This window comes from Nasonia vitripennis, chromosome 3 (genome assembly GCF_009193385.2).
Source record: "Nasonia vitripennis strain AsymCx chromosome 3, Nvit_psr_1.1, whole genome shotgun sequence".
Taxonomy (NCBI): Eukaryota; Metazoa; Arthropoda; class Insecta; order Hymenoptera; family Pteromalidae; genus Nasonia; species Nasonia vitripennis.
Window position 1 is genome coordinate 1675519 of NC_045759.1, and position 25113 is coordinate 1700631.

The 25113-nt window shown below is 41.8% G+C and overlaps 4 protein-coding genes and 1 non-coding gene across 17 annotated transcripts in view; 1 reads left to right on the top strand and 4 right to left on the bottom strand.

The window, feature by feature from the left end:
* Positions 1-10470, bottom strand: part of LOC100118612 (putative ATP-dependent DNA helicase Q1) — a 128906-nt gene extending 118436 nt beyond the window's left edge. For 8 of the 12 annotated variants that reach the window (XR_004227087.1, XR_001729069.2, XR_001729070.2 and 5 more), the window contains exon 1: positions 10059-10470. The gene's annotated coding sequence lies outside the window, so the exon portion shown is untranslated. Of the gene's footprint in view, positions 1-10054 lie in introns of all 12 variants that reach the window. The other 4 variants (XM_031926091.1, XM_031926088.1, XM_031926090.1 and 1 more) reach the window with 2 other exon arrangements.
* On the bottom strand, positions 6838-6909 carry TRNAD-GUC. The gene has a single exon. It is a non-coding gene; the product is annotated as a tRNA-Asp (tRNA).
* Positions 10471-10624: 154 nt separating the features above from the next.
* On the bottom strand, positions 10625-17413 carry LOC100121860 (keratin-associated protein 5-1). Its single transcript, XM_001605782.6, has 12 exons — positions 17224-17413; positions 16097-16186; positions 15727-15936; positions 15518-15628; positions 15312-15431; positions 15108-15230; positions 14912-15034; positions 14716-14838; positions 14370-14636; positions 12895-14286; positions 11526-11585; positions 10625-10973 (listed from the first exon to the last, which is right to left on the bottom strand). The coding sequence occupies exons 1-10, from the start codon at positions 17243-17245 to the stop codon at positions 14183-14185; spliced, it is 1293 nt and encodes a 430-aa protein (XP_001605832.1). The 5' UTR covers positions 17246-17413; the 3' UTR covers positions 10625-10973; positions 11526-11585; positions 12895-14182.
* Positions 17414-17757: 344 nt separating this feature from the next.
* Positions 17758-20614, top strand: LOC100121874 (protein crooked neck). The gene is made up of 5 exons (XM_001605430.6): positions 17758-18012; positions 18094-18183; positions 18264-18424; positions 18517-20116; positions 20200-20614. Exons 1-5 carry the CDS (start codon positions 17977-17979, stop codon positions 20371-20373), a joined length of 2061 nt encoding a protein of 686 aa, XP_001605480.1. The 5' UTR covers positions 17758-17976; the 3' UTR covers positions 20374-20614.
* Positions 20615-20661: 47 nt separating this feature from the next.
* LOC100677951 lies at positions 20662-25091 on the bottom strand. Of its 2 annotated transcripts, none has more exons than XM_003425741.4 (6): positions 24860-25091; positions 23967-24599; positions 21388-23879; positions 21226-21300; positions 21040-21145; positions 20662-20956 (listed from the first exon to the last, which is right to left on the bottom strand). In XM_003425741.4, the coding sequence occupies exons 1-6, from the start codon at positions 24918-24920 to the stop codon at positions 20847-20849; spliced, it is 3477 nt and encodes a 1158-aa protein (XP_003425789.1). In that variant the 5' UTR covers positions 24921-25091; the 3' UTR covers positions 20662-20846. The 2 variants fall into 2 exon arrangements, with proteins under 2 accessions (XP_003425789.1, XP_016839285.1); XM_016983796.2 differs by having other exon boundaries at positions 24678-24862.
* Between the last annotated feature and the right edge of the window lie 22 nt (positions 25092-25113).

Here is a 25113-nt window from a genome sequence, read left to right on the forward strand (position 1 = left end):
CCGGGGCGCGGCTAGACCGCCGCAGAGAGACTAATTTTCCGTAGAAGCTGTGCCACCGGCTTTTACGTCTAATTATGCCGCGCGCGGACGATGAATAGATTGACTTTCGAAGAGGCGCAATAATCAAATTTTCCATAAATATGAAAATTAGTTTTCAGGGTCCGAGAAGAAATCCCGGCCATAATTCATACAAATAAGAAAAAGTACCCTCCAACGCATCAGAATTAATCCAGAAGCCCGTTAAAACGAAAAAGAGTCTTCCGACCCCCATATACCAAGCCGTATCCAAGAACAATCGAGCTTACGCACACGTCGTGCCCCTGCACCACCCCCTCGTGTCCCTCGCGGAGCGAAAAGATATCTTCGTATACGGCGAGTTTAACTTTCATTTCGCGCCTAATTCTCCTTACGCGCATACATCACCCCCCGAGCGCTCGGAAAAGCTCGTCGTGCCCCCCCCCCCCGCGCAAGGAAAATATCGCCCCCTTCCGCGCGTCTCCCGCGAAAAGAGAACACCGGCATGCGAGGGACTCCGCTGCTGCTGGCGACTAATTAAAAGAGTAAAAATTGTTTTCGTTAAATTCATTTGCGGAAATATGCGCGACTGAAATAATATCCCGACGGCTGATGTGGCGCCCAACCCCCAAATATGGAAATTTTCCAAGGAAAGAAGGGCGCGCGGAGAGAGAGAGAGCAGTCGCGGCCGCGAAGCTGACCACTAAAGTTTTCGCATTTTTTTGTCTCCCGCCTGGCTTCCCCGTATATAACTCTTGTGAAAATATTTCTATATGTTGGCTGCTCGGCCCTTCCCCCCTCTATGTGCGCACGGGCGTGTGTCTCTTCCGCTCGCGCGTTCTCTATTTACACCCCTTACGTATATACGGTGCGCAGATATGCTGCTAGGACCCTCTCCACCGCCATCTTTTTATCGCGAACCTCGCGCCCGTTTTCCTCTATTTTTTCCCTTACACTGTGGGACGGTGTGCTTTACTCGTTTTTGTTTTACGACTGGTGAGCCGCTTTTTCTTTGGCATTTCGCTCTCTACGTTTCTATTTTTGGGGATAAGCGTGATTTAAGGATGGGGTGGAATGCGCCTCTATGGCGTTTAATAGTTCGAGGTAAACATTTTTTGTCGATCGTAATTTTTACCAGAAACTTTGAAAAACTTTCAGTACACTTGATACATGAGCGATAGCCATACTTTTATACTGTTCGCATTACCTCCCTATGTCCGGCGCACCTGTGCCTTTTATATATTTTAAACTCACCATCCATCTTTTCTTTCCTCTTTCGTCCAGCCGGGCGTCCACTCTTTTTCTCCGCAATCGCAACAAAACGACTCTCCTCCCATCCCTCCCACGTCCATCCATTCCAACTTTTACGCCCTCTTCGTGGGGCCGGCTGCACACACTCGCGCTTTGTCCCTCCACGGCCAGCACACTCGAAAGAGACTCGCGTCGCGGACGAAAAGCTACCAAGTGCGATTTAAGCGCGCGTAAAACGGCCCGTTAAAACAACAAAGCTTTTTAACGCCCGTCTTGATTACCCAACTCGCTTTATTAAAACGTCGCGCGCGATATTATATTTTCAGCCACTTCGAAGCCCTCCGCCTATACAGCTCGCACTGCTGCGCCGAGTTTTCTTGCTCTCTAAACGTCAGGTTCGTGGGTCTTAAAAAAAATTTCCTCGCCTCTTTCTTCGCGTTTGCCGAAGCCTCAGCAGTGGCAGCTTTACGGCTACTCGAGAGAGAGAGAGAGAGAGAGAGAGAGAGAGAGAGAGAGAGAGAGAAAGAAAGAATGGGCGAAACCCTTTCACACGCGGACCATGAAAAGTTTAACGAGCGATTCGACGGCCCAGGATAAGCTTTGCAGTGCACCACTGCTACTAGCAAGAGTCGTTCGTTCTTTTGAACGGTTGTTTTGAACAACTACTATGTGCGTCGAGGAAGTTTTGTTTCATTTACACGTTAACGCGCAGTTTTCCCTCGCATTTTCCAACAAAGCCCGGGCCAGTTTAAAAAAGCAGCTATTTCGTGTATTAATTATCGAGTCTTCAGAGAGCGAGGAAAGCGCGGCTGAGGATTTTATAAAAACGTTTGATAACTAAATTATACTAGGTACAGCGAAAGAAACGAGAAGAATGGCGAGGGACTTTTATGACTGCAGCAGACGCGCCGCCAGCATGTGCTTTACAAAATGAATAATTGAATGAGCCGTTATGCTGCTGATTTTTACGCGACAAAAACGAACCGGAAAACTTGTTGTACTACAAAGCTAACGCTTTTTACGTAAAAAAAAAAAATATTAAACTACACGTAAGTATAAAACTGAGAATTTAAATACATCATAACGTTCGAAAGACTTGCTACAAAGTAGCAGCAGTTCGTTGCGGGGCAGTGTCGTATAAAAATTCGATATCGCTTTTGCTTTTTGACCGTCGAGACTTCTCTACCTTTATACCCCACGACACACACTGCTCCTTCTACGGACTTTGAGAGAAAAATGTCATAATACAAGATATTACATGGCAGGAGCAGAAGTAGCCTCTTCTCCTCGTCCGAGAGACAAACGCATGCACGCGTAGCTTCAGGTAGTCAAAGCATCCGAGTTATCTTTTCATTTCGCTTTGTCCGGCAAAAGGCGATTCTCCATATCGGCGCGCTGCTCTTCGTTTCGCTGTACATGCTTGAAGGATCTTGAATTGAAAGGCGAAAGACGAGCGGAAGGAATCAATTTCGCGTATTCGGTGTCTGACGTTTTTTTTTTAATGAAAAAAGACGAAAAAAGATCCAAGCACACACGAGCTTTGCCCGTGATTTTGCCGACAGAAAATAATATTGAAAGCCACAAAGCGCAACTAATCATGACGTGTAATGAAGCTTCGCAATGTGTCCACGTGCGCGCGGCCATAAAAAGCAGCGACTAACGTGTTTCCGCAGCAGTGGGAGGCAAAGGGTTGCCAGCGCGGTAAGGGCAATTCCGCGGCACAAAACATTCGACGAGCGCACAATGATAAGTCCCCGACTGAATTGAGCAATCTTGGACGGCTTTTGTTTCCGCGAGTACGCCACTTGTAAATATAATTACACAAATTCCCCCTTACTTTTCCTTCCTCCCTCCCTCCCTCCCGCTAATTTGATTCTGCGCTTGTTTTCAGTTCGCGATCTCTCTCTCTCTCTCTCTCCCTCTGGTCTTTTTGCTCTTCTCCTTCACCTTCGCAGCCCGGCTATTGTCTTCTATCTCTCCATTCAATTACCTTGGCGACCGAGAGAAAGAGAGACTCACGCATACTCCTCTCCTCCCTCTCTCTCTCTCCATTTTCTCCCACATTGTTGCGGTTTTATTGAATCCGGTCGCATTGTCTCCGCGAAGACGCGTTTTCCCGGCTGCTTTCTCCGCGACTGTATATAATACACGTATCTTTATGCCGGCTTCGTACTGCTCCTCCGCGTAAGAGAACGTCGGCCGTTGTTCCCTCTCCCTCGTTACTCTTCGTCATTCCCCTTTCCTTCTTCTCTGACTTGTCGTCGATGTCGTCGCTTTTTAGTTTTCCAGCCTGTTGATTTCTCTCTTTTATCTTCTTACGCGCGCTTTACCGTCGCCGGAAACTTTCGAGGAAGTATCGACGCAGACCGACGAACGCGACTCATCGACAGTGAGTTGCGATAATTTTTAATTAATTTATGATGCTTACTTGTTTTATAAAAATCGGTACATAAAATTTTATATAAATTTACACGAGTGATTAATTAGCGTATATAGATTAGCAAAAAATGTATACAAAGTTGACAGCGACGCCGCAGCCGCTAAACCACCGCATAATGAAATTAAGAATAATCGAGAGAAAGAAGCTTTGCGGAGCGATGTGACAGAGATAGAGAGAGGGGAAGGGGTAGGGGGCATGAAATTTCGAAAGCGGCCGCGAACCATTAATTATTCGAAATTAAATATCTTCCGCGGGCTTTAATTAAAATGTTTACAATGCCTTGCCTCCTCCCTCTCCCGCTCCTAACCCGCTGGCTCGTAGCCGCAACCGCCGCTTGGCCCCTTCGCCGCAGATATTTTATTAAATGAATTCATTATGAGCCAGCGAATCCATTTGTCAACGTAACGCCTGTCCATTCATCTCGGCGCATCGATTGGCGTTATTTCGTTGGGGAATGATTTTTCGGCATACAAAGGGTCGCTTCGTACGAAACACTCATGTAGGATAAAAGCGATATTCCTATGGACAGAATTCAAATTTCAAAGCGTGAATAAGTAAAAAAAGCAGTTAAAAGATCCACTTTGCTGATAAATCGAGCTGAGAAATTCAGTGTAATAAGTTGATATTCCGGTAATTAAAATTCCGCCGCCCGCTGATGGCATTCGCGGCTCTTCGGATTGCGGAGCAAACGATTCCTGTTTGTTTTGCTAACAAAGGGGCACCCCTTCACGACTTCGAGTTAAAGATCACGAAGTAGAGAGCCCGAAGAGAAGAGGAAGGTTTACTGAACCTTTCGAGTTTTACGATTAGACTTTTGCTGTACTACTGGATCATCGGATTTTATTAGATGCCCTTAAAGTCTAAATTTCGAATAATTAACGTAAAATCAATCGAGAACAATTATATTTTGTGTATTGAAGAATCGGACAAGCGAACAAGGAATCAAGACAAAGCAAAAACAATGACAGAGGAATATAATGAGAGAAACGGAAAATGCAAAGAGGGAACACGCGCAGTTTGAGTAAGGGTTGAAGCGAAAAGCGAGACCGGAATTATTACATCTTTTGTTTCGAGGCTCGAACAGCCCCATTTACGGAATTGCGGATCGCGATCCAGCCACGATTGCGGCCGTCGCCGCACCGCTGTGGAATACCGGGCCGCGCAGCCTTTTGTTAGTTTTGACTAATTTCGCCCAACCAGGTAATCTACTTCAATTGGAACTCTCGCATTTTGCGATAATGACGTTAGATACTGTGCCGCTGCTCCTGGTGCGCATTGTTCTTTCAACGTTTTCATATTAATCGCGCGTTTGTCTTCTAAAATGTCATTGTCCTTTGTTTTACATAAGATGAGTTATTCGACTGTTAAAAAATTTATTTAAATATTTTTCAGTGCGAAATTCGAATAAAAAAAAACTAAATTTTTAGTGATATCTCCTTGTACGCAAGATTATTCATCGACACAGCGAATAAAAGACGAACGTTAGTCGTAATTGCAAGACGCGCAATTGCATTTCTTATTCGAAGGAGCTGAAAATTCGCGAGGGCGAGACGTAGAAAGAGCAAACGCACAACCCTTTCCAACGGCGAGTTTAATTCTTGTGGGTCCAATCGGTCGGGTAACTTTATCGCGAGGAATTGCGCGCCGTTACAGCATCGTTACCGTAAGAACTTACGCGCGCTCGCGGCATTGTTACGGCTAATGCTTCGCTCTCCCCTGGAACTTGCTTAACTTTCAGTTTTACGCGCCGATTCGGATTAAGAATTTATGGTAACGACTGCCCTTCAGTAGCCGCCGTCGCGTCGGGGCTGGATCTTGGTGTCTATGGCTCGATCATCCAAAAAGCTGCTTTGATTTCTCTATTTTTAATATTTCTGTTGCATATCAACGACACTAAAATTGGCTATTATCATAAAATATCTCCATTTGCTTTTTGGTCTAATTTATGATCTTAGAAGATGAAAACAAGAAGGAGGCAGGCACTTCAGAAGTGCCCGAAAAGAACTGAACAGACTAAGACAATAACGAAGAAACAGAAAAGCTAGCTCTCACATATCATTTTATCGTGACATCCACACTCCCTCCCAGCACTAATGAAGACTTTTATTTCGACACATTATTAGATCTATCTACAAACTAAGATTAACTTCGTGGATATTGCAATAGATTTTGATATGTTCTTAAATTCGAAATCTTGAAGTCTCCAAAACTGAGAATACCCACCAAAACACTTGTAGGTGCGTAAGTAAAGACAAAAAAAGGCTAGCACGTCGAACGTAACCCTTTGGCAGCCGTATAATCGGCCCAGCGTCGAATAGGGAGGGACAAGAAGACTCAACTCACTGAGAAGCAGCAATGTCCCGCGGGAGTCGTTAAGAACGCACCAGCTACGTCTGGGAATAATGAAACGGCGAAAAGTTTAACGAACTCCAATCCGCGAAAGCTGCCTGCCAAAACAGTGCCGGCTTTCATTTCGTATTATTTTCTTTTTTTACGCTTTTTGATTGCCTCATGATTTCGGTTGGGTGTCTTTTTGAATATGCAAACAATACTAAAATTATGTAATGTCATTATTTATAATTTGTTGCAGTAAACCGTTTACACGAGAAAATACTTTTTGAACTATGTTTCTTCGAAGACAACGGGAAGAAAAAAGAAACAGAAAGGAGTCAGAAAATAAACAGACTAAGGTGCCGTTTGACATAAGAGACAAGAACCTGAAGTAACGTAAAAGACTCGTATTGTTGAAAGGTCGAGGCACTAATAGGGCAAGCAAGCTTTAAATATGCAAGTGCTACGCGAAGACGACCAGAACGTTTCTGCTGGCCAGCGGGTAGAAAGTAACAATAAACCAACATTAGGACAGCCCTTGAAAGACAATGGCAGAATCGCACCCTCGCAGAGGCGCGCTAACGATTCTTTCTCACACACTTTGATGCACTTCAAACCTCCGGAGTATAAGCCAAAGAAACACAATGTACCCAAGAGATATAGTCAACAGACTTTTAGAAAGGTAAGTTTGAAAGAATCAAATTTATTTATTTTGCAAAATTTTTCAAAAATTGATTTTAATTTACTGTTAAATAAATAATATGCATACTTGTTGATCAAAATTTAACTGAAAAAAAAATCTCTCCAGCGGGGAATCGAACCCCGGTCTCCCGCGTGACAGGCGGGGATACTGACCACTATACTACTGAAGACTTGTTTTCTTTAAGTCTTAATGAAATTTTTGAAATTCAAACCATTGCTTAAGCCTTAAATAACACTTGAAAACTCAAAAATATTATTAAATATTGTTAAATTCGATAAATAATTAAAATTTCAATGTATTGCGATCTTTGGAAGCATAACTTATGCTATTCAATAGACTGTACAAGCAATTAATACAGTGTATGAGGGGCAGAAGAATCTAATGCGCATGCGTCGGAGTACACATCAATTCTAGGTTAGGGTACACGACGCGGGGAATTCAAACTCCAGTACATCAATTTTTTTGTACCACTCAGGTCCGTAATACTACTAAATCAAGTTCACCCGTATATACTGAATAAAATAAATTAAAATTTACGCTGATAAAAATGTTGACGTTACAACTCATAAGTACATTGCACCCATTAAACTTAACACCTCGCGTAACAGTTAACTATGAAACTGAAATCACACAGTATAATTTCAGTGCATCTCTTTACACCCGCCTGGCGCATTTTTCCATTACACGCAGCAATAAAATAAAGCCGGCTGGACGAGCTTGCTGTGTGTAAGTTTATGTTTATGTAAATGAGCCTCGTCACGAGGGCTCCCCCCAGATACGCGCGCGCGCTAGAAGAAAAAAAGCCACGCGCGCGGCGTCGTGAAATCACGCAACCGCAGCCGTAAAACAACTAACAATGATGAAATTATTGCTTTCTCAAGGTGTTGCTGGCGGCTGAATATCGTAACCGATTCTTTTTCAAGCCCTTCGCCAACAAAGTTTTTTCCACCCCCGCGTAAATGTCATTTACCTCGAGTATAAGATCTCTTTCCCTTCCAATGTCCTAACACTCTGCTCCTCGTGGGAACTCCTCAGACGATAATAAGAAAGTTCGCCCGTCGAGCTTTTTTTTTGCACTTTTTATGCTTCTTTCATGGTGTAAATAAGAGAGCAAACAAAAGGCACGCGGTACAGGAATAATTAAAGCACTGCCCGATGCAATATCCTGACGATAAAAGTAAGCTTTGCGATTTATGGGACGATGTGACATTTTTATTCCGCGTGATTTACGTTTGGGCAAAATGAAGTTTTACGCGGACAAAAGTGTTGCGTTTATTACTTAATGCATATGAACAGGTACTTAAAACCGATATATTCGAGAAATTAATCAAAAAATAATATTGCTGTGATTTTAAATTATTCAATTTTAATTAAAACAAAAAAAAACATAGCGTATGCATGCCTACACCAGAGCTCAAATCTTTGATCCTCGTAAATATTTTAAACAACCGCCAGCAGCTCTGAAATACACGCTCGACAACAGTCAAAGCATTCCCCAAGTTTCCGCCGAACGATTTTCCGCAGCTACAGCGAGGAAAGACTTCGGAAAAGCACTGCAAGAGCCGCAGCTTACGACCACGATAAAATATGCGTCAACGCTGATGCGTGTAAACTTCGACGCTGTATACACACGCGCTTGTACTCCTAACGCATTCCCTTTGCGGTCTGAGCAACCCGCAGGGGCGGAAGCTCGCACTGCCGCGGCAAACAAGTGCGTGCACCTGTGCTATGCGCAGTGTGTTTAAGGGTAAAACCGTTATACGGGGGTGGATGAATCGACGACGGAAGCGGCCACTAGAGTACAAGCGCGCTGCGCATCCTTTACGAGGCAGTCAGTCGTTTTTTAAGGACGACAGGACAAAAGCTTTGTCAGGTTGGGAGGTGCAAGCTTGCGTTCAACCTGGGTTGATATTTCTATTTTTATGAACGTTCAGATGTAGTAGTTCGATATTTATTGTAATACTTGCTATTTTCTCTTAAATGGTTTAAAAAACATACTTAAATTCATCGATTGAGAAGGGACATGTAAAAAGTAAATCTGTAGACGCCTATATTTAAATAATCTTGCAAATTTTTAATAATCAGATAGCACTGTGGTATCGATTCAGATATTTAAAATTGTAGAATAAAGTAATCTGTAAAGTCAAAGCATGCACGATATTGTAGGTACCTGTGCGTTACTTTTTTCTAGCATCCCAAACATCAAGAGTAATTTATTTAAATTTTTGTATGTAATATTTGAAAAGAGGATAAATATAAAGAACATATCACTATAAGCTCAGTGGACTTATCTTAATCCACAAAGTTTCAGCGGGCTTTAGCCATATTCTATGAGATTAACCAAAACCAATTAAATATGAAAATTAAAATGATCATAATAATGCACAAAGTTATAACGTATATTGAAATATAAAATAACAAACAAACCTTTGAACAGCGTTATAATCTAAACATGCTGTTATGTCTCTCATCGCATTAAAAATGAAACACCCGAGCACAATATTTCTAAATTAATAAGTGTAAGGGCCCAGCTACGACAGTAAAACACTCTAACTGCTGTTCAATTGACAGAATTTTAAATAAAAATGTCCACTGGTTTTATTTAAATAGCCATTGTTGGTAACTCCGGTTTCTCTTTTACCAGCAAAAGTGGACGAGTTATCCCATGAAAACCAGCCGGTAACGCGATAGAGAGCAACGTTAGATAACGTTAGATTGACAAATTCGCTATCGTTTGGAATATGGTGTAGATGGACACAGCGATCGTTTCTAACGATGCAACGCGAAATTCAAAATTATGCATCGACGAACTTTTTCCCGATTAGACTTTTGTTCGGCGTATCGCATTGCACGCAAAATCAAGAAATATTAAAAATTGCAATAACGAGTTAAGCAAATTCACTATCATCTCCGTATGCCAACATAACACAACATACGCGTAAACTTCTGTGTATTGAAAAAAATACCAAGCTGCGAGACGCCGCTGGAAACCCGAAGCAACAGGCTGGCTTTGTTTACATTGCGCGGATTCGTGGAAGTGCGTCGAAGGCTTAGAGATGAAGCGCCCTATCGAACCTCACTGTAGCCGATATTCGCGGAAAACGCCTCTCGCGTCTTTAGAGATTCTTCGAGATTTGGTCGCGCGATGGCTGCAGTGAAAAACAGGATCGCGATATTTTCGCGCGCTTTTTCGACAAAAACCCGAAGAAATCGCCGCGACGCACATCTTTTGGCAGCTTATCGCGAGGGACTAAGCTACGCGAGAAAATCGCACGAATTAGAACAAAGACGTACTAACAAGAACGTATACTCACTCACCACAACTCACTTCTTCGGTACTCGCGCGTTCTTTTGTCTTGGTCGCCTCACAGTCCTCGCACCAGTGTTTTTTCGTCACACGAATGTTCACAACGTTAATTTATCGAAACGTTAACAAAAGTGCACACAACTACGGGCTAAAAACTCTCTCTGCCCAGTAACCGGCGCGCGACGAGAGACAATGAGAGAGAAGTGATTTTACTGCGGTGACTCGAAAGATTTGACTACATCACTTGAACGACACCAGGAGTTCGGGAACACTCGCTGAACCGTTGAACGGGGCTGCGGAAGTGACTCGTCCTCTGGAAAATTCGTTGTGTCCAGGTCCTTTCCTGTCGGTGCCGGTATCGCGCGATCCCGCCGCGGTCGTACTCGTGCGAATGCTCGGAAGGGGAAACGGCGAGTGGCGGGACCTGCGCGAGCGAGCGCGAACCGCCGCGAAACGGCGCTGCGCGCACGCGCCCCGCTGGAACTGGACGGCGCGCGGGAAACTCTGCTAATTTGAATTTTGAAATTTGTTTTTTTGGTTATGTGTGTGAAATTTTTGCAAAAACAAACTCGCCTAGTATACATCGAACGCATTTTTATTCGTTTAACACATTTTCCAAACAATAATTATTTTTTTTCGGTTGACGATACATTGCAGACAGAAGTACAATAATATTAACAAAGGTGATCGAATTCATCAGCGGTATGAGAAACAAGGTGTACAGTGGCGTAGAAATAGAGGTTCAGATTTGGCATGTGGTGGAGAAATAGGCCAAAGAAAATGCATTTTCTGGCGTGACTATTGAATATCTATCGGTTGAGACGTCCATCATGTGGGCTGTGCGAGGCTTTCAATTCACGATCTTCACTTACAGGCGCAGGGATTGCACTTGCACGTAGAGCCGGAAGTCTTGCATCCGCACTTGTCTGAAAGGAGAAAATTAATCTTCGTTAATTCCACAATACGCCGGTCGCGTGAGTATAACGTTTGCTTTCGTAACGGACATTTCGTGTCACAAAAACGTCGAAGTCAAAAAAGCAAACGATAAATCCTTCGCTCTCATTGCTCCGGAACCGCAAACTACATACAAAGTCGCTGAAAAAAAAAGGTGTACCGCAGTCTCTATAATCGAGGAGAAACCGTACAATCAGCGCCGAGTCGGAACAATAGCTCAGGCTCTAAAATAAAAATCATATCGCGAGAGGTAAGAAGCGTTCATTAGACGGACTAATAAACTTTTTTCCTAGTGTAAAACTCGAGCCACGACGTCAACAACGCAGAGGCCGTTGACCAGTACTGCATCGGGGACAAAAGAAAAGTCGATCCGCTCGACTATTCCCGGCTGCGAGGTGTAAGTACACTGCGGCACTCGTTGCGTCCGTTAAACGCGCGCTTTGGTGGATTATTTATTGCTTCCGGTCATGACGTTGTTGTTTTTTTTTTTTTTTTATAATATAGATAGAAGATGCGCATATTACCTCCGCAGCTTCCCTCGCTGCACTTGCAGTTGTCGCCGCAGCTGCAGTTCTGGCACTTGTCTGTGGAAAAGGAGAAAATAAACGATGAAGTTTGATTGTGAAAAATCATGACGCTGGCGATCGTATAATCTACGGAAGTCTACAATAATTGCCCCGGCTCGTCAAGTTAATCTCTGTACGCCCAATTGGATAATTGACTGCACACGAGAGCTATAAGCGTTACCAAGAGGTCCATTATTCTCAGTTGCATTTGATTAAAAAATTCTAGCAACGCGGGCTAAATAACACCGCCAACATTTCCACAAGCATCAGAGCCTCGGAGTGAACTCGTAATTTCACAAAGTATGAAAATAGCTCGAACCGTTACACGTAGCAGTAAACATCGGTCCTGCATATCCCACGTTCGCTCGCAACCTCCACACCGGCAATCACGAGCCTCGGAAGAAGGAAAAATTCCGCAGCGGCAATTTCCCGCGAGTATATGAAAAATCACCGTAGTCGGCGTAATTTTCAAAAAAAAAAAAAAAAAAAAAAATAGCATTACGTCGACTGACGTAAGTTAATTTCTCCGTATAGGTATATATCAAGCGACGGCACGTCGCATTCCCACGAGTACGCGCGAGAGAGAGAGAGAGAGAGGATAGCTTCTTCACTTGTGGACTTTATATTGCATTCCTCGCTGTCTTTCTCGGTATTAAGCTCGACGAGAGCGTCAGCCTTGGAATCGAGTTGATCGAATATTTTTCGCTGGGTCGTTGATGGGCAGATCGATTGTGATTATTTTTCAGAAGTTTTGAGATCTTGCGGATGACGAGAACAACGAATTTAATTAAAGGGAATAGCTGCAGCGCGCGACCGCATTCGTTATACAAGCTTCGGCTGGGTAGATCTTAATTGCACTTTTAAAGTTTGCGGAACTGCGCGATCAATATAGGCACGGCAACATTGTCAGTTGGGATTGGTTAATTAATTACAGAGCGATAATTCGTGTTATTGGGTGATTCTAACGTATCGATTAATAAATAAAATTGTCAGTTTTTTGAGAAAAATAGGTGGTAAATACTGAGCGGTATCGAGTTTATTTGCTAACCGAGGCTTTATCGCGAAACTTTATCGTTTGCAGTTCGCCTGGAATTCTTTAGTTTCGAGTCGGGCTGCAAAACGAATCAATATCCGGATTCTCGAGTACCTGTTACATTTTTATTATATTCAAATAATTGACAACGTTATTAAATTCGAGCCAAAATATTCATTCATCATAACAGACCAAACCTCGAGATCCACAGCGCGCAGCTCAGACACTAAAACCTCAAAATTTCCCGAATCACGTTGGCGCAATCAATCACGACCAATCGCTCCAATAACTCACCCTTGCACTTGTCGCAGTCTGGTCCAGGCATCTTGTCGGCTGGTGCGCGTACTGAAGCTTCTCGGTAAGTTGTTGCTCGAACGACGGCTCTCGGCTGACTCGACGACACTGCGCTGCTGGCTCGCAATTTATCGATCGCTTCCCTACTCTCTGCGCAGCGGTTTCTCTGCGCCGCGTTTCTCTCCGCACTCTGTCCTCGTACCGGCGGCTTTTTCTTCCTCGGACTCGCGTATACAGCTGCAAATGCGTCGGTCTAGTGCAGTGTTTCTTGTGCCGCTGTGAGGTGTGTGGAAAAAATGAGCAGTTTGGTTCTGGCAATAGGTGGGAAGTTCTGTGGGAATGAGGCTTTTTTGTTTCTTTTTTTACACGCGAGAGGCACTTGTTGTCCGCAGTGGTTTCAAAATTTGGTCCGCAGTCCGCAAAATATTTTTTTAAAGATAATTAAACGTGCGTAAATTGCTGCTGATCGTTTAGGAAACGTTTTACTTGAATTATTCACTGACTTTTATGCGACGGTCTGCTAATCAAGACGTATTGTTGCCACTTTACTGAACGCGCGTAAAAGCAAACTTTGTTCAATCTCCGCAGTCGTAATAATTACAAAATGAAGCAACTGTACTCTGCTTCTGCAATTAAATAATTAACCTTCGTTTAAAAATAAAACGCATAAAAATCTAACTGCAGATTTCACACTAAAATCCAAGGCGACTAGACAGTCGTTTGAAACTACAAGTACAGAAAACGAAGCATCGACCTGATTAAAAAAAATATTCTACAAATCAACCTCCTGGAACGAGAATATCAAGCACAGAAAAGGGCGGATAGAAGCTGACCAGTCTCGAGTCCTGTCATGCGTGTGCGCGTGAATGCAAGGCCAGTGAAGCAACAGGAGCGTTGAATTCGGAGCGCGACGGATGAAAAAGTTGTGACCGTTTTCTTTTTTTCCGACTCATAGCATTGTAGTCGCGGCTGTAGTCGATTTCAGGGCACTTTCCGATTTTGAGCTGTTCGAAGGCGCTAATTGATTTCACTTTTTGAGACGTTTTTGTACATTCAAAATACTTGAGTTTCAGAAAATTATTTTATTTCATTTCCATAACATTGACATATATTGCAAAATAGGAATGCACTGTATAACTATACGCTTTTACAGTTTTCACCGTGCTACCCAAGAACACGTGAATTACATCTAGCCTAAGTATAACATTACAAAACTTAAAATATTTCTCGTATCGATGAATTTTAATTGTAAAACTCCCTTCATCAAAACAGTCGTAAAGATCAGCCACTAACAACCGCACGATGATTGTCCGCTCTTATCGGACTTCTTCTGACCTGAGCAGTCGGCACAGCACTTGCAATCGCCATCGCACTTGCAAGCCTTGGAACAATCTGAAAACAGATATGAATTTGAAATTAAATCCATTAATTCTTTTTTTATTCGCAATCTCAAACTCGAATTATACGATGCGTACCTCCGCAAGCGACGCAACATTTGCAGTCCTTCGACTTTTCGGTCAAGTCGATCACCACGCAGCAGGCGCTTTCCTTGCCAGAGGATTTCGATGGCGTGCAGACGCACTTGACGACGACGCTGGTCTTGGTAGCTTCGACTTTTACGCTGCAGGTCGGCTCCTCGGATTCATCCTTTGAGCAGCAGCTCTTCTTCACAGCTTTCTTGGAATCTCCGCAGCAGCCGCAGCACTTGCACTCCTTTCCACACTTGCAGTCCTTTGAGTCGTCTGACAAGAGATATAAAAAAGCGTTAGTAAAAAAATGACTATCGAAGCGACGCGCAATGACCGAAAGTAAATTATTTACCACCACAGGCATCGCAGCATTTGCACTCAGCTCCGCCCTTGTTGCAGCAGCATCCCTCCTTCTTACCGCTGCAGCATCCGCAGCACTTGCAGTTCTTTCCACAATTGCAATCTTTAGAATCGTCTGTCGGATTGAGAAAAAAAGTTAAGAAAATATATACTAAAACTTTAATGGATGAATGGACAACGAGTCTCACCTCCACATGCGCCACAGCACTCGCAGTCCCCTCCACTCTTGCTGCAGCAGCAGCCTTTCTTCTTTCCATCGCAGCATCCGCAGCATTTACAATTATTTCCGCATTTGCATTCCTTGCCATCATCTATCGAGAAAAAAACGTTGAGTGAAAGTTTATCGAATTTCGCTTTACATTTTTTATCAAAGCGCTTATGTACCTCCGCAAGCATCGCAGCACTTGCAATCGGCGCCACCTTTGCTGCAGCAGCATCCCTCATTCTTGCCGCTGCAGTTCTTGCAGCACTCGCAGTTCTTTCCGCATTTACAGTCCTCGGAGTCGTCTGTCGTCGAGAAACCAAAATTTCAACCGTAAAAAAGAATACATTTTTTTAAATATTTGATTCTACAGAAATCTTCATTACCTCCACAGGCACCGCAGCATTTGCAGTCCTTGCCGTTCTTGCTGCAGACGCAGTCGCTCTTCTTGGAGCAGCTGATGCAGCATTTGCAGTTGCCCTCGCACTTGCATATTACAGTCACGTCTGCGTTAAAAAAAAAAAAAATGATATTAGAGCCAAGCCACTCCAAAACGTATCTTAGATAGAGATTAAAAATTGAGGATCCTCACCCCCGCAAGCAATGCAGCACACGCAGCCTTCGCCGTCCTTGCCATCGCCGCTCTTGACGCAGCAGCAGCAGCACTTGCATTCTCCTTCGCACTTGCACTCCTTGGACTTGTCTGTTTGGCAAAAAAACAAAAAAAAAAAAAAATCTCATCAAACCTTTCGATCCTATTTTACTCCGGGAACTCAAGGCTAGTTAAAGGATTGCACGTACCTCCGCAAGCTCCACAGCACTGGCAGTCCTTGCCAGTCTCCGCAGCGCAGCAGCAGCTCTTTTTCTCGGTCTTGGAGCAGCATTTCTCAACGCCAGCACCCTTACCGATCACGATCTTCACGGTACAGCATGACGCCTTGATAGTCTTCGTGCGTTCCGTGGACTTGGCGCCCGTGGGCTTGGTGCAGCAAGTGGCGTCAGCTTTGCTGCCTGAAACGATCGAAATTAAGATTGGACAATCGGAGCATCATCTCGATAAAAAAAAATCAAGTATTATCATTTATACAGTCGAAGGCAGATAAGAAGAAATGAAGCCTTGGAATGATCTCTCTCGATGTTAAAATATTAAAGAAAAAAAATTTTAATTTACCTGAGCAGCAATCGCAGCACTTGCAGTCGTCGCCGCAGTTGCAGTTGTCGGTTCCGCAGTCGACGCAGCATTTGCACTCGGTGCATGAACCTGGAGTAAATCAAGGGACAAAATTTCATCAGTAAAATCGATAAAAAATTCAATAACGAATCGTACGAGCATACAACGATAAAGACAAATTTGCGAACAGTACACGTCGGCTTTAAGTTATCACGGGGAAAAGCGCAAATATAGAAGTAATCTCGGTCCCTGCGTTCATCAATAATGCGTCAATACGGGGAAAACTACCGACGAACGTAAACAAAGCATATAAGCTGCTTATTATATTCGATAATTTAAATCCAGTTCCCGTTGCACAACGGCAAACATTTGCATCGGGTCTCTAGAACAGCACCGAAAAACCAGCCGAATCAACGACTGCATTCCAGAGACATCGACTCGTCATAGTACTGCGCACATACCTTTTCCAGCCCACGTTCTATAATATCTTATCAACGACGAGTTATATAGTATATATGTGACGAGGCGACAATTGCGTTACGTAAAATTCATCGACGCGTTGGACAACAGGCTGTTTACGTGTTTGTTCAATTTTCATCAGATTTCGGCGATTGTAGAACGTTATTTTACGTAAAATTACATTTCGATCGTCGTATCGAGAAAATTACGAAAAGATCGTATGGATAAAGCGGCGTCACCACCGGATGATTCATACAAGTTTCCCCGAGCGCGCGGGCGGTGTGGTGCCGCGTGCAATTTAAGCGCTACAATTCAAACGCGCGAATTCCGGAGTTTCGCGAAACGTCGCTAAAACGTCGACGCGTGATTTTTAACGGTTCTATATCCGAGAAAATTAACGGAAATGCGTATGGGTCGAAATGACGCAATATCGCGCAATAAACGCGCATCGTTCGATGGAAATACCCGATGGAAGCCATTAAAAATGATGATTCTATGGCAGTTTGAAAAGAATTCCAAAGTTAAAAAATCGTTTGAAAAAATTCACGTATAGAAAGCAAGCAACGAACAAAAATTCTCCGAAACCTTCCGGAAAGTTCCAGCACATGCAATCGAACTCAATAATCGCGATTACGCATTTTGTAATATACGAACAAAGCTATACTCACATTCCTTCTTCTTGCTCTCCATGATTTTCAGTCCAGTACGGGTAGGTAAGTCAGTTTTCCACTTGTTCCTCGGTGCTTGATCAGAAGCGAACTTGGCGCTCCGTACGCCGGCATTTGAATTTATCTCCGGCCCACGCAGACATTCGTGTGCAAGAAGCACTAAGTGCCACGCGCAAACGGACGCCTCTTCGGCGGGCCGTGTGCAAAACAGCTCGTCGTGTGCATCCTCGTACTTTCTGGCGCGGAGAGGGTTATTCCGACCGATGCTCCTGGAAACAGGGCCGAGACTAGCAGTTTCAAGGCCCTGGACTTTTACTTTCTTTTTTTGCCGTTGTGGATGAGAGGATGCGTCATCGTATTATTACTCGGAACGCGATGCTCCGATAGTGATTATTTTTCAGTTAGTTCCCCTGCTCCACCTCATTTTATATCATATCTAGGTATAATACGGTGTGTCCGTTCGGTTATTCGTACAAAAATTCAAAATTTCATCGCTTTTTAAGTTCGAACGACGCGCGGCAAAGTTTCGAAACTTGATCCCCAGATGTCGCTGGACTCCCAGCATTGGCGATTGGCGTCTGGCGGTTAGGTTAGACTCGGACGTGGACCCAAGGTCTGCGGTTGTGAGTATAGCGAGTACATGGTTTCAAACTGTTGTTACTTTTATTCCGATTTTTGTTTAACCCAAAAGAATCTGTGTTAATTAGTAGAAATCTTATTTTATAACTTGAAAGACCCTGTGTACTGGCAAAGATGGAAAAGCCACAGAAGATGCCCAAAGTGGCCAAGGTTAGTGTTCAGTTTAGTTAGTGTTAAAAATAAAAGTAAACATACTTTGTGAATTGTTATAAACATTGAAATTTATTTCAGGTCAAAAACAAAGCTCCGGCCGAGATTCAGATAACGGCCGAGCAACTGCTCCGAGAGGCTAAAGAACGAGATTTGGAAATCTTACCACCGGTTCGTAGATCTTTTTTTTTTTGAGTATACTCAAAATCGACATTAATCAATTAGACTAATATTATTTTGTTATTCTGTAGCCTCCTAAGCAAAAAATCTCTGACCCACACGAGTTAGCCGACTATCAACACCGGAATCGCAAAGCTTTTGAGGATTCGATTAGGAAGAATAGGTTATCCATAGCAACATGGATAAAATATGCTCGTTGGGAGGAAAATCAAAAACAAATAGAAAGAGCTCGGTATGTTATCCACTATTTGATGAAATAAACTTAGAAAATTATGCTCCATTGTACAGTGATATCAGAATTTTTTTGGTTTTTACAATCCACAGGTCGATATACGAGCGAGCACTAGATGTAGACCACAGAAACATTACTCTGTGGCTAAAGTATGCAGAAATGGAAATGCGGAATCGTCAAGTAAACCATGCAAGAAACCTGTGGGACAGAGCTGTAACCATATTGCCAAGGGTGAATCAGTTCTGGTACAAGTATACGTATATGGAGGAGATGCTAGAAAATATAGCAGCAGCCAGACAAGTATTCGAGAGGTGGATGGAGTGGGAACCACATGAGCAGGCATGGCAAACGTATATCCACTTTGAACTGAGGTACAAAGAGCTCGAGAGGGCAAGACAAATCTATGAAAGATTTGTTATAGTCCATCCGGATGTGAAGCACTGGATTAAATACGCGCGATTCGAAAAGAATCACGGCTATATAAACGGAGCACGCAATGTATACGAGCGAGCTGTTACATTTTTTGGTGATGAGAACCTTGATGAAAGGTTGATCATTGCCTTTGCCCAATTTGAAGAAGAGCAAAAGGAGCACGATAGAGCCCGTGTAATATATAAGTATGCCTTGGATCATATTCCCAAGGAAAAAACTCAAGAAATTTATAAGGCATATACGATTCATGAGAAAAAGTATGGAGACCGTTCTGGAATCGAAGACGTGATTGTTAGTAAGAGAAAACACAAGTATGAGCAGGAAGTGAATGAAAATCCAAAAAATTATGACGCCTGGTTCGATTATCTTAGGTTACTTGAATCGGAGGGAAATGTTGAGATTGTAAGAGAAACATACGAGAGAGCCATTGCAAATGTACCTCCAACTGAGGACAAGGAATTTTGGAGAAGATACATTTACCTTTGGATCAATTATGCATTGTACGAAGAACTTGAAGCAGAAGATGTAGAAAGGACGCGTCAAGTTTACAAAGTGTGTTTAGAATTAATACCACACAAAATCTTTACGTTTTCAAAAATATGGCTGTACTATGCACAGTTTGAAATCAGGCAGAAGAACCTACAAGTTGCGAGGAAAACATTGGGCCTTGCTCTTGGTATTTGTCCAAGAGATAAATTATATCGAGGCTACATAGATCTCGAAATTCAACTCCGCGAGTTCGAGAGATGTAGGAAGTTGTACGAAAAATTTCTCGAGTTTGCTCCTGAAAATTGCACCACATGGATGAAGTTTGCAGAGCTTGAAGGATTTTTAGGTGATACGGAAAGAGCCAGGGCCATTTATGAATTAGCTATAAATCAGCCAAGACTGGACATGCCTGAAGTTGTGTGGAAGTCATACATAGACTTTGAAATAAGTCAAGAAGAGCCTGAAAGGGCAAGGAATCTATACGAAAGACTGTTAGAAAGAACAATGCACGTTAAGGTTTGGATAGCTTATGCGAAATTCGAAATGCTGAATACCGAGGAAGGCATTGATAATGTATCATTAGCTAGAAGAATTTATGAAAGAGGAAACGATTCATTAAAAGCTAGTGCTTCAAATGAAAGCCGTGCACTGCTTTTTGAAGCGTGGGCGGACTTTGAGAAAGCCCATGGAGATGACGATAGCCGAGCTAAAATTGCTGCCAAAATGCCTCGTCGGGTCAAACAGAGGCGACGAGTAATTGCCGAAGACGGGGTAAGTTATATTGTCTTCTTTAAGTACACATATTATAGTTATTATTGATTGCTTTATTCTAAAATGTATCATTGTGATTTTAGACCGACGATGGCTGGGAAGAAGTATTTGAATTCATCTTCCCTGAAGATGAACAAAATAGGCCGAATTTGAAGATTCTCGCTTCAGTTCAGGCATGGAAAAAAGAAAAGGCCGAAAAGGAGGCAAGGGAGAAGGAAGCTGAAAAACAACGTGAACAAGAAAAAGAGACCGAATGAGGATGGAAGAGGAGACAATAATATTTGTGTACAGAGAATAAAAAATTTTGCGTACAAGACTGTAAATATAACTTATAAGGTGTACTCAAAAATAAGTGTGTTGGAACGTTATTTTGTATGCTCATTGATGCCCACTATGATTATGACGTTCGTTAACGAATGGTAGCGGGTGGACGTAAATCAAGATGTTGATTTTAACTTTGAATAATTTATTTTAAACGTATAAAAGCCAGATATAAAAGAGTTAAAAGTTAAAAATCATGTGCTAAGGTAAAAACAACTGCTTAGTTAAATTTCTAACATTATTTATACAGAGTTTTAGAATTAAAAATATCTGAATTTGACTGTAATAATGATTTGTTCACAAATGCCTAGCATTAATTATTACGAATATGATATATGCTCTATGATAAATAAAAATAGATCAGCCGCACACCTCATACTTACAAAAATAAACAACTTACAACACTTTTTTACATAAATTTCCTTCGAATAGTCGATGCCTTTTCAGCTACATGTTGAGCGCGAATAGACATATCTGGTTCCAAGAATCTGGATTTTGGACTAAAATCTATTACACGTCCTATACAAAATAAATATAATTTGATTAAAAAAAAATGAATCTTTTTATTAATTAACACCATACGAATAAATTTATAAAATTACCTTCATGTCGTATGACAACCGTATTTTCGACGGGCTCAAGAAGTTTTTTTGTTCTCGAGTTAGGCGTTAATGCTTGCAAAGATGAATATGGCGATTCATCATTAGTCTGAAATATAATTAATTTTATTGTGATAAAAAAAAAGTTCTTAAGCACATTATTTAATATACATCATTCAGAAAACTCACCATACAAACTTTTTTAGCCGACTGATATCGAACTGTTGGTAACACGATGTTTTCTGCACCATGAGTAGATGGTGACTAAAAAAATTCAAAAATCGTATAAGCAATGAATAACTATCATGTAATGAAATATCGATTAACAAGTCACATTGATAAAATCTTTACCATGTTTTCTTTTGAAGCAAGATTAAACTTCAGTTTTGGACTCTTCCCCGGTCCTTCGTACGAAACAGGAGTAAGCAATCGATCATTCGTTCTAGTCTGAGCATTCTGAACAAATTGCGCATCCGTACCCTTAATGTACAAGCCAAGTGGTGATTCAATAGCATTGTAATCTTTATGAGGCGTGATCGTTTTAGTCGCCACATCTCCGAAATACGATGTAGGCTTCTTCCTTCCTACGGCGACATTTTGACTCTTTCCTGGCGTCACAAAATACCGCCTTATTTGGGGTTGCGATTCGGGCGTCACATTTTCGTTCCTTTCGCAAAGGATAGAAGATCTGTTATTAGTATTGATTATCGTACTCTCTTGAGATTCCAAGGAGACTTCTGGGGGTGAGAGCATTACGTCTTGTAGAAGTGGCTTCGTATCTGAGCACGGAGTTTGCGGCTTTAACAGCGGCTTCGGAGTAGTTGCTCTCGGAGTCAGCTTTTTTGGCTGAATGACCTTTTTTTTCGACTCGGAAGTTTTGCCCATATTCATGTACGCCGTTGGCTTCGTAGTGGTCTTCTTGGGCTGGATTTGAGGCTGTGAACTAGATTTTGGCACCGTTTTGGCAACAGCTTTAGGAGCAGTTTTCATTGACTGCAGTTCCGGTAGTAAAGGCTTTTTAATCAACTTACTCGTTGACTTGGCTTGTTGTAAATTTGAAATCAATGACGACTTGTTAGTTACCCTGGGGGTCACTCTTGCTTGCAAACCTGACGAGGTTTTCTTCTCTGATGTTGAGGACGCCCTCAATAGAGGTTTTTTGGCCGGTGTCGTTGTTCTGGACTGTAAGCTCTTTACAGCACTCTTCGGATCCAACAGGTGCGACTTAGTTGTTGCTGAGAGTTTTCGATTGATAAAATTTGAATTCGTGGCCTTCGGTTTATTCGCTACCTTTTTTGACTTTATCACAGATGTGGCTCTTTTCTTTAAGATCTCCGGCGATTGATATTTCTGTAACATGTTTATTATTGGCTTACTCTTATCGCGAATGTAGTTCTTGTACTCAAAGCAGTGATTTAATGTGTTTATGAACTTTGTATCTTCCTCAACATCGGCAAATGTTTTGTCCTGAATTCCGAGTTTATAGAGTGTCTCCAAGCAGGTCTTGTCCTCATCACCAGATGTAGGGTCTTCCCTATCTATTTCCAGCATCAATTGAGCTGTCTCCAGACACCTCTGACGCCGCTTGGCCAGTTCCATAAGCAGTGAACAATCTTGGTCGTCGTCGTCGCCGTAGGGATTTTCCGTACTTATCTTTTTGGAGAATATTTGTGGAGGGGGGCTGAACGGCAACATTTTGAAATCATCCTTCAAAGCTTCAACTTTTTTCTTTTGGTGCACATTTGTCCTTTGATTCTTAGTTAGTAGATAATAAGAATCATCTGAATCATCACGTACAGGTGTATTTTCGTCCATTGTTTTTTGATGAATATTTGATCTTCTGTTTCTAGTAGAGAGCTGGTAGGAATCTTCAGACGATTCAGATTCAACATCAGAAGCATCTTTTTCATTTAGTTTTAAATCCTCACATTCCTTTAATAAGTCGAAATCATTGTGAAATTCTAGTTTTTCATTGATCTTTTTTTTAGCGGGCTCTGTTGTCGTTGTTTCCTTTGCGGGGAAATTCATCTTACATACAGACTTAGATCTTGGCGCTTCAAAAACTTTTTCAATCTTTTTACAAGGCTCTGAACTTCTTATGTCTACTGTGTCATCCAGCGAAGCCATCTGCCGTTCGCAAATCGTCAGCATTTCATCCATGCTAATTTTCGACGCCTCTGGTATTGTCACAGTTTTTCCGCAATTTTTTTTGGCGCTTCCTTGATTTTCGCACATCATATTACAAACCGTTTCCCAATATTCAAAAGACTTATCTGCACTTGGTGTAAATCGATTTATTGGCGTTTGATTACCTAATTTATTTTTAGGTGTGACAAAGCAATTGAAAGCTTTTGATGTGAAAGTTTTACTAGGAGTTTCTTGAAGATGTTTAATCATACTTTTTGGTGTTCTAACATTACCTTTAATCCCATTTTCTTCAGTTGGTGGCGTTTCTGTATGATTCAAAGTTGTCATATTCATTAGTGAAGGTGCTAAATCTGGCATGGATTCATCTTCAATAAATTTACACAATTTGCGGAACTCCCCAGTCATTCTATCTAAACTTATACCAGAGTTATCCCCTGGATGCGGTTTTGCTGGTGACTCTGATATAACTGACTCTTCTATTAATGATACAAGTTTTTCTGTGAATCTTGTTGGAGTTTCTCTAAACTTCTGGGACAACCTATTTAAAATTTGAGGAGGCTCCTGAGATTTAGCCTGTTCCTTATCTTCATCAAATGGTGATAATACTTTTTCTAACGATATTAAAGCATCCCAAATTTCATCATTCTTCTCCAAATATTCACCAGGGGATGAAAAATATTCAAAAGTCATTTTATCTAAAAGTTCAAAATAAAAATTTCAACTTAAATCAAATACTTTTCTTTGATATATTTTCATATTAAAAGAATAATTATTGAGCTTACCTTCACTATATTGCTCTGTTGAACCTTTGTTTGGTTGATCTTCATTAGTTAAACTAGCCACATTCTGTGAACTAGAATTTGAAGATAACAATTTGATGGTTCCACTATCTGAACTCATTGTGACATTTTCTGTGATCCTCTCATTCAAAATCATCAAATGATCACTTTGAAATTTATCTTTTGAAAATTTCAGGATACTTTGAACACTAGAGTCACACGAAGACAATTTGATAGTCTCAGTATCTGAACTCAAAGTCGTACATTCTACTAATCTGTCATTCAAATTGAAGAGATGATCCAATTGCAAAGGCAGTTTGTTTTGTGATGAATGTTCATCTTGGATACTTTTATTCATTATATCTTCAGTTTCTTTAGAATTGTTACTATCCTGTGTCGAACTAAAGTTGATTAAATCATCTGAAGATTTACTACCATTGCTTGTTAAAGATGTACAAGCTGAATGCTCCTCACTCATATGCAAGTTTGGGGAAGCTACTTTACTTTTTTGTATATTTAGACTTGCTAACATTGTTGATATATTTGTACTGTCATTCAGTACATCAACGGGTGCTAATCCATTGTTAGGATTGTATTCTAATTCTAAGGAGTCATCCAATCTAGATGCTTCTCTACCTATAAAACAGAAATGTACAATGAATACATCACATGTAAGCAAGTCTTTTAAACCTCAATACTTTTTACTTTAACCACCTAGGTTATAATGAGATGAAGCATAAATAAAGCTGAACGCAGGATCAGATCAGTTTGTGCATAAACGTGCGAGATATATTGTTACGTATATGCGAAATCTCATGCGATCTCTCACGAAAACTATACTTTTTACACCGAACAGACGCGTGAATGATGCAGACGCTAACCACGCTTTCACTTACTCTGATACTCCATCAACGAATCTCGGAGATCGTTCGACCATCTGCGTCTGTTGAACGACATCCTTGTGCTTTCCTCCGGTAGCTTTCTTGCGTCGGCAAAACCTAAGATCTTGTCGCAACAGCAACAATAGCAAAAACCCGCAAGATGATTTTCAGCAGCAAAACGGCTTGTAAACACTCACCAGTCATCCCGTTGCCGTAACCGTAAAACGTTCGAAACTTCAAAATACCAGTACTGGCAACCTACTCGCAAC

Coding starts and splice junctions, on each gene's coding strand:
- LOC100677951 (XM_003425741.4), bottom strand. CDS start 24,920: ATGTCGTTCAACAGACGCAGATGGTCGAACGATCTCCGAGATTCGTTG. Junction 24,600..24,859: donor TTCGTTGATGGAGTATCAGA/GTAAGTGAAAGC, acceptor TCTGTTTTATAG/GTAGAGAAGCATCTAGATTG. Junction 21,146..21,225: donor CGGCTAAAAAAGTTTGTATG/GTGAGTTTTCTG, acceptor ATTATATTTCAG/ACTAATGATGAATCGCCATA.
- LOC100121874 (XM_001605430.6), top strand. CDS start 17,977: ATGGAAAAGCCACAGAAGATGCCCAAAGTGGCCAAG. Junction 18,184..18,263: donor ATTTGGAAATCTTACCACCG/GTTCGTAGATCT, acceptor GTTATTCTGTAG/CCTCCTAAGCAAAAAATCTC. Junction 20,117..20,199: donor GAGTAATTGCCGAAGACGGG/GTAAGTTATATT, acceptor TTGTGATTTTAG/ACCGACGATGGCTGGGAAGA.
- LOC100121860 (XM_001605782.6), bottom strand. CDS start 17,245: ATGGAGAGCAAGAAGAAGGAAT. Junction 16,187..17,223: donor GGAGAGCAAGAAGAAGGAAT/GTGAGTATAGCT, acceptor GATTTACTCCAG/GTTCATGCACCGAGTGCAAA. Junction 15,937..16,096: donor GTGCTGCGATTGCTGCTCAG/GTAAATTAAAAT, acceptor CGATCGTTTCAG/GCAGCAAAGCTGACGCCACT.